This window comes from Arachis ipaensis, chromosome B09, assembly GCF_000816755.2.
Source record: "Arachis ipaensis cultivar K30076 chromosome B09, Araip1.1, whole genome shotgun sequence".
Taxonomy (NCBI): domain Eukaryota; kingdom Viridiplantae; phylum Streptophyta; class Magnoliopsida; order Fabales; family Fabaceae; genus Arachis; species Arachis ipaensis.
Genome location: NC_029793.2, coordinates 1,244,531 through 1,253,015, shown reverse-complemented (window position 1 = coordinate 1,253,015; position 8,485 = coordinate 1,244,531). Strand labels below are relative to the sequence as shown.

Here is an 8,485-nt window from a genome sequence, read left to right as displayed (position 1 = left end):
ATAAAAATACAAATCATATAAATTTTATAAAGAATATAATATTAATCAGCTAGACACTTAATTAACTATTTTGCTGCTGTACTCCATATGTATGATTGTGTTATCAAATTGAGTAGAAGACTTAATGTAGCATGCACAATTAGAAGAGAAATAAATACCACAGTGGGAAACCTTTTAATATATCTGAATCGGCACCACCAACTATGAACACTCTCACATTGACACATCACACATAAATAATCAAAATAATGTTAGAGGCATTTTCTTTGTTTGAGTTTAAATACATGTAAAAATTTGAGTTTTTAAATTAAAATTTATTAATATATTAAAAATTTAATTTATATAATATTTTTATGTTTTTTTTTTAATTAATAATCTTAACATGTATTGTTAACTAAATTGATTTTGTTTTCATTTCACTTTCTTTTTTTTTTGTCTGCAAAAAATCCCCAAGACTTAAAGGAACCGAAGACTTGTTAGTTTTGAGAAAGTGAAAGTGAAAGTGAATTAATGTGGGATGAAGGTGTGCCTAGTTGTATGTGCCTACTTCACTACTTATCTTCAATAGCACTACTAATGTTAAATTGTACGGGGCTGAAATTAATTAAAATGTTGTAACTGTAACGTGTATAGAACCCAGTCTTGGGTTGACATTTATATGTTACTTACACTTTGCGTGTCAAATCCTCATGCAAAGTATTTGCATGCAATAGAAAGTAGAAACTAGAGATGCAACAGAAAATTTTGAAGTCACAAATATTGTAGAATATGAGAGATTGTAAATAGGAATGGGGATATCTAAATGTGGGTAGCTGTGGGGTTGGCGAGATATTAAAAAATGAGAATGAAGATAGGAGCAAAAATCATTCTTTGGAAATAACAATGGAGATAAAGATAGGTTTAGGTAGCATGTATAGTAAAGACACTTAAGTTTATTATTAGTAGTGAAAGATTTTAAATTTTTTTTATTTAATAGATGTAAAATGTATTGAAATTTTTTTTTGTATTTTTAATAAAAGAAATTTAATTTATAATCTTAATATGTTTTTAGGACACAAGATAAATTAACCATATATATAACTATAACAAAGTAGTAAAATCAAAATAATTGTCATGTAATAAGGCCTAAATGGTAACTATAATTTTTTATGATAATATTTTGGTTTTTTAACATATATAAGGCCCAACAGGTCAAAAACTAATTCGTTGCGGATCTAAGCTCCATTTAAGGGTCTATTGCTGGCCAATGGGTTGCTGCATGCACAAGGCGGGATTCAAACTCCCAACACTTGTTTAAGCGAACGAGTGAGCTGACCATTCGACCAAAGGCGAGAGCTTATTATTCGACTAACTTAAATTGTTTTTTTTTTTTTCTCTTTTTTTTAGTTATTCATGGTACCCCAATCCAACAGATCAAAAACTAATACGTTGTGAATTTGAGTTTCATTTAAGGATTTGTCGCTGGCCAATGAGTTGCTACATACACAAAACAGGACCATTCAACTAATCCAACCTTTTTTTTTTTAGGTCGGTAGATTGGACAACTCTTAATCCTAGGTACCCCAATGGATTAGACAACCCCCAATTCTAGGTACATAACATACCCACCACTCCTCACACATTTTATCACATTTTTCCTCAATTGTATTTTCTAGGGTTTGAACCCTAGACCTTTGAGGTGGGGAGGGGGAGATATGCTATTAGAGCCAAGGCTCATTGGCCAAGCTTTTTTTTTAGGATTTGAGTTTTTTTTTCATTTTGGACTTGGATTCATTTAAGATTTTTTGGTCCAAGAATAGGCCCATTTATAGAAAAGCCCAAGAGAGAGAGAAAGGGGGGAGTGGGGAGGAGCTTAAGGAGTTTGGTGGATGTTGTTTACTACACAGAAGATTCTTCTGAGTTGAGGAATTTGCATGTAGAGCATGTTTGTCTGGATTTAAATTCTTCAAAGTTTAAATTTCACTTTAAAAGGTAAAGTGTGATCCTAACCATTTATTTCATAAGTGGAGCCAAGAAAAAATATAAGAGAAAAATCATTCAATAACGAGAGATCACACTTTACTCTCTAAAATGAAAATTGAAAATTCAGAGGATCCAAATTCTGTTTTCCTTTCCAGATTTTGTAGCTTCCACCAATAATCAAATAAGATTTTAAATGTATATTTTCTCCATGTATATGTGCTATTGTGCCCTGTAAATAAAAATGTAGATTATCTTTGCTTTTTTTTTTTTCTTAATTTGGTCTCATTTTAAAAATTTAGCAAAGTTGAATTTCTAGATAATAAATATACTTTGCATTTGAGGAAGAACAGATCCATCTTTAAAATCCAGTATTTCACTACCACTTAGGACAATGCAGACCCAAAATAAGAAACTAAAAATAAAAGCTAAATCAATATGGTGTCCAAAAATATTTAATGTATATATAATAAAAAAAAAAACATATCAAATTCATTAGGTAGCTGCACCCAACCTTGGATTGTCTTGCACAATCTCAAAACTGTTGGATTATTTCAAAGCCTCTCCAAAAAAATGAGGACTAGTTAACATAGTAAAGGAAAAAGGACAACAAAGATGAACACTACCAATCTTTTCCTAAGATTCTACTAATAACTAATAATATTTCCTAGTAGAAATTGCTATATTTACTCAAACAGTGTAATTTTGATTCATTGTCTCAATGTCAAGTCCCTTGAGCCTCACAACAGACTCAACATGCCCTTTCAATGTGTGAAGCTCCCTTAATCTACAAAACAATAACATGGTTCAACTTTAAACAAGACATATAACAAAAGCAAGCATTTCATAATACAAAAATGTTATTCATACCAAATTTTGTATATTTAGACCTTCAAAAAAGTATAAATAACATTATCTAGATAAGAAAAAAGACAGTCGGGTGTACAAGCATCCGAATCCAGAAAAAGGACACCCAAAGAATATTTTCGTCATCTTTTAAGAGATAATATACCTTGCAATTTCGGCACGTTTTTTAGCCTGTTCTGCGATTTCAGTCAATTCCCTATAATCATTTCCTGTGTTCAATATATCTGCAGCTTCAGGTGGATTTAGGTTATGTCTGGTGCGTTCTTCACGAGCCCATTGCGCTTCGCGCTCTTCCTTTCCATAACCTTTCTTTGATGAGAAAGCAACCTACACCATACACCAACAAAAAAAAAAGGTTAGCATGTATAAAATTAGATATATGCAAATTCAGAATGCATATAACACTTTAAATGTTAACCTTACATACCCTATTTTCAGTAATATTGTTCCATGCCTTGCCACTTAAGGAATAACGGATAATGAATTTAAGAATATCCAATGGGATATAAATAACGAGACTGTAGAGCCAAATGACACCAGCCCAACCCCATCCAATTCCTTTGATTTTTGCAAAGCCAAGGTTTGCATACACAGCCAACAATGTTGCAACCTAACATGAAAAAAAATATGATTAAATTTGAAACTCCTTTGAAGGAGAAAATATTAGCAAAACAAAATAGTTTTTTTTTTTGTTACAACTTACCAATTGTGCTATGATAAATGCTGTGAGAAGCAACAAGCCAGGCCTTTCAACATAAGACCAGCTCCTTGATCTGGTAACAAAGATGAGAGCCTGACTTATAATACTCACTTGAAGATAAACAGCTGATGTGAGCTCTGTTTCGCTACCTCGGATCGATTTTACGCCGAAATGGTTCTGGAAATGTTGCTTTTTCAATCAGTTTCTTGTGTTGCAAGTAAACTAAAAAAAAAATTATCAGTCACCTAACATTTCTCTTAAATAATTCTTTTCTTACCGAGGCGAAATCGGTTGCATAAATAGCCCAAAAGAAGAAGACTGTGGTGACGGCGAGGTAGGTTCCAAGAACAATGCCGGTTGTGAAAATCTCATTTAGCTTCCATGAATCTGGAGTAGGAGATGGTTTCACCCTATCCTTGGAAATGGTCATGATAGTTCCATCATTGAGTATGGCAATTACCAAAACCATGAAGGGTGAGAAATCAAACTTCCAAATAAGTGCAAGAAGCATGAATCCCAAGACAATTCGAATTGTTATGGAAACAGCATAAATTGTGTAGTTCTTCATCCTCTGGAAAATAGACCGGCTTGTCAAGACTGCGCTTACAATCACGCTTAAACCAGGCTCTGTCAAGACTATGTCCGACGCGCTTTGCGCCGCGTCGGTCGCATCCGCCACTGCAATTCCAATGTCTGCCTTCTTAAGTGCCGGTGCATCGTTGACACCGTCTCCGGTCATTCCACATATGTGCTTCCTTTCTTGGAGTCTCCTTACAATTTCATATTTATGCTCTACACCCAACATTAGTAATTAACTTGCACTCTAAGTAATGTTGGTTAAGATTTCAAAAATAAATTGAATTTTGAAATTCTTTTTAATGCTTTTACGATGACTGCTTAAATGTTTGACTAAACTGTTTAACATAATACGTATTAACATCTTACCTGGGAAGACACCGGCAAAGCCGTCAGCTTGCTCGATAAGATCATCCACCGGAATTCCACCAAAGGTACCATCCTGGTCATTGCCAAGGAGGGAGGAAGAAGGGTACATATTACTTCCCATGCCGAGGCGGCGAGCCGTCTCCTTGCCAATAGCTAGCTGATCACCTGTGATCATCTTGACATTGACTCCGAGTTGAAGAGCCGTGTGGATGGTATCCGCACTGTCGTGCCTAGGCGGATCAAAGAGAGGCAGGAGGCCTACGAATTGCCATGGGCCTCCTGCACTTTCTTTGGTCTTCTCTGGCACTTCCTGAGAAAAGATAATTTTTTTAATAACTAATCATAATTTTTTTTTATATAAAAAAAAAGTGTAAATTTCAGAACTTACTTGTCTAGCAATAGCAAGTGAACGGAGGCCTCTGTCAGCAAAACCATCAATGATGGAATGAGCTTTGTTCTTCACATCTGCCCTTAGATTACAAAGAGATATAATCTGAAACCAAAATGCAATGTGAGCTATACAGTAAACACTATACATTATTGAAACTAATAATATAAAGAGGAGTGATAGGAGTCAGCAATTTTTATGTTTTGTAACTATCAATTGACCATCAATAATGTTTTTAATGGTGTGAGATTACATCCAATGGTGAGAAATTATTCGCTTTTTTTTTATGATTAAGTGTTGGCACAAAACACAAAAATTACTGACTTCCTAGACTTTCTCTAATATAAATAAAAATTTAAAATTACCTGCTCCGGCGCACCTTTGCTTACTCGGTGCCAGTTACCGTCGGCATCGATGTATGTTATGGCCGTGCGCTTGTCCACTGGATTGAAGGGCAAGAAATGCACCTCTGTAATGCCATCTCTTGCCTATAAGGAGCAAGAGAAAGTTGCAAACATAGTTATAAGCTTGCAAATATTTTGGTACATCAAGACTTAATTATAAATTTAATAAAATTATAAAGACGGAGAAAAGAAGTAAATATATATTATATAAATATAAGAACTTAGTAGAAGGAAGCTATGTAACGAACCTCTTTTGGATCACCTAACATTCCAACAATGCAAGCATCAATAGCATCTTGGTTCTCTACCCTTGATGCTCTAGCTCCAAGCAAAAGTACAGTGTCTTTGTCCACATCTTTTGCAAAAGTCTGTAATACAAACAAGATGAATGATAGGTCGACACAGAATACAAGTGAGTACGAAGAAGATTACATTGAATAAGACGAACCTCGATCAAATTTTTGTCGACAGTGAGCTTGTTGAGTGTTAAGGTGCCAGTCTTGTCACTGCATAGAACATCCATTCCAGCCATTTCTTCAATGGCTGTCATCCTCTTAGTGATGGCACCTTGTTCAGACAACCTATGGGAACCAATAGCCATTGTAACTGACAACACTGTTGGCATGGCAATGGGAATGCCACCAATGAGAAGCACCAAGAGATTGTCAATTCCACTCCTGTACGGTCTATGTTGAACTGGATACATAACAATAATCTCTACTAGCATTCCCAATGCAATTGAACAAATGCAGAAGTTTCCAATCGCTGTCAACACCTAAACAAGTTAACCAATCAATCAGATTCATGTCAAAGAATAAATCAGACCGTAAAAAAAACCAAGGAGAAAACGACAAATAGGTTCCTAACTTTTTGTTCCGTGAATATTTTTGTCCCTGACCATTGAAAAATACTTTTAAGTCTCTCATCTTCACAAAACTTGGACGGATCAGTCCTTTCGTTCAAATGCCTCCATCAGGGACTGATCCGTCCAAATGCCTCCGTGAGAGACTGATTCGTCCAAATTTTGTGAAGGTCAGGGACTTAAAAGTATTTTTCAATTGTTAGGAACAAAAATGTCTACGGAACAAAAAAAATCAGGAACCTATTTGATCAAAATTGACATAAGATTTTGATAGAATAGTACCTTTTGGAAGTGGCCAACTTGGTTAGTGCTGTCTACCAAATGAGCAGCCTTACCAAAGAAGGTGTGGACTCCAGTGGCAATGACAATGGCTTCAATCTCTCCCTGTTTTACTGTGGATCCGGAGTACACTTCAGCACCTGGATTCTTTGTTACAGGCAATGATTCACCAGTCAGTGCTGATTGATCAATCTTCAGTGGATCCCCTTCTAAGAGACGAGCATCTGCTGGAATTATGTCACCTAATTTTATGCTTATGATGTCTCCAGGGACTAATATAGCAGCTTCCTCCTCATTCCATTTTCCATCTCTTAAAACCTTACAATCAAATACACACCATCTCAAAACTGTTAGAATAAAAAATAATAACTATATTTTATACATATATGTCTGGTATTAGAATAACGTTGTTAGAAGAACCTTAGAGGATCAGCAGAATTTATTATTTTTAGCCGTTCGTTAGCCTTCAATGTTTAAAAATGTGAGTTAAAAATAATAAATTCTGATAGTCATCTAACGTTCTCGTGTTATTATAACAAGAACAAGATATTGGATTTTGTAGAAGTTTACATTATACCTTGGCTTTTGGAGCAAGACCTGCCATTAGTGCTGCAGCAGCATTACCTGCATTATTTTCTTCTATGAAGCTAATGGTGGAGTTGATAAGAAGCAGAGCTATTATTCCTAAAAAATCTGGCCAATCTGGTGGTTTGTCCTGTTAAGGAATGATTTAAAAAATAATAATAATAATTAATTAGTAAAAAAGAACAAAAGTTAAGTAACTAGTGAAATATTAGGCATTTTAAGGGTTATATTGTAATTACCCCTCCATTGGCCAGTACAATTGCCATTATTGCCGCAGCTTCCATAACCCATGACAAAGGATTCCACATAAAGCCCAAGAATTTCAGGAATTTGCTTTCCTATATTTGAAATTTTGATCAATGTAAGATAATGTCTAATTCATTAAGATTAAATCTTATAAAACATTGTTATGTAGAACAGACTAAGATTTAAGATTTTAATTCTTTGCCTTCTTTTCTTCCAACTTGTTGGGACCGAAAAGTTCCAATCGATTCTTGGCATCATCACTTGTCAATCCTTCCTTTGTGCATTTCAATTTTTCAAACACTTCTTCCAATGGTAGTTGTGCCTAGAACACAAGCAAGTAGATATTATCACAATTAAATTGGCAAAGCTTCATATTTAAAATATAAAAATCTAAAGCTTTATAACATAGTTGAGATGTGAATGTTTTTAACGTCGCGGATCGGAGCTCCATTTAAGGATCTGCCGCTGGCCAATGGGTTGCTGCATGAACAAGGCGGAATTTGAACCCCCAACACTTAGCTTAAGCGGACGAGTGAGCTGACCACTCGACTAACCCAAGTTGGCTATGTTTTTAGCAACTATACATGATTAAAAGGATGCAAAAAATTTCATATTGATTTAATGACATAGAATGTTAACATATATAAAAAAATTGCCAAATTCAAAGCTGATAATCAAAAATAAAAATAAATAAATAAATCCAATGATTCAAAGCATTATACATAAGGATTAACGAGGAATCATAATTTTTCACCAAACAGGAACATAATTCATAGGCAGAAATAAATACATTGAAACAAAAAAAAAAGAGAAATAAGATATAATGAACACTAACAAGATCTACGTTCTCCGATTTGATTTCTTCAAGACTTTCCATGGCTAAAATCCTCCAATTGCACCTTCAGTGATGATCCTGTATTGTATTGTTATAGCATCAATGTATAGCCAAGAATTAAAAGAGAAAATAAATCAGAAAGTGCATTCATTATTTTACCTCACAAAGTGTGAATCTTCACACAGTGTTTGTAGTACACTGAAGTAACTTAAGACTTTGCAACTTAACACTTTACTTTGTAACAGAAAACGCAGATTTTGTAGGGGGATGGATTATTATTCCAAGTTTAATTTTTCCTTCTAATTGAAATATTGGACTTGGTCCTTTGCCAAGCCTATATAAAGGTTTTTTCAATTTGATATTTATAAAGTCACCAAAAAAAAAATTTGATATTTATAAAATAAATTTTTAATTT

General features: G+C 34.3%; 1 protein-coding gene across 1 annotated transcript; it reads right to left on the bottom strand.

Moving 5' to 3' along the window:
• On the bottom strand, positions 2,428-8,115 carry LOC107616531 (plasma membrane ATPase-like). Its single transcript, XM_016318482.2, has 15 exons — positions 8,071-8,115; positions 7,438-7,557; positions 7,229-7,327; positions 6,982-7,119; positions 6,408-6,722; positions 5,712-6,038; positions 5,512-5,631; positions 5,225-5,347; positions 4,860-4,964; positions 4,472-4,781; positions 3,804-4,318; positions 3,530-3,703; positions 3,254-3,436; positions 2,972-3,153; positions 2,428-2,746 (listed from the first exon to the last, which is right to left on the bottom strand). The coding sequence occupies exons 1-15, from the start codon at positions 8,110-8,112 to the stop codon at positions 2,650-2,652; spliced, it is 2,850 nt and encodes a 949-aa protein (XP_016173968.1). The 5' UTR covers positions 8,113-8,115; the 3' UTR covers positions 2,428-2,649.

What these genes read in the sequence shown, in the direction of transcription:
- LOC107616531 (XM_016318482.2), bottom strand. Translation starts at nt 8,112, where the DNA reads ATGGAAAGTCTTGAAGAAATCAAATCGGAGAACGTAGATCTT. An exon ending in ATGCAACCGATTTCGCCTCG is followed by an intron (nt 3,704 to 3,803) that starts GTAAGAAAAGAA and finishes CAACATTTCCAG; the next exon opens with AACCATTTCGGCGTAAAATC. An exon ending in AAACGTGCCGAAATTGCAAG is followed by an intron (nt 2,747 to 2,971) that starts GTATATTATCTC and finishes ATTGTTTTGTAG; the next exon opens with ATTAAGGGAGCTTCACACAT.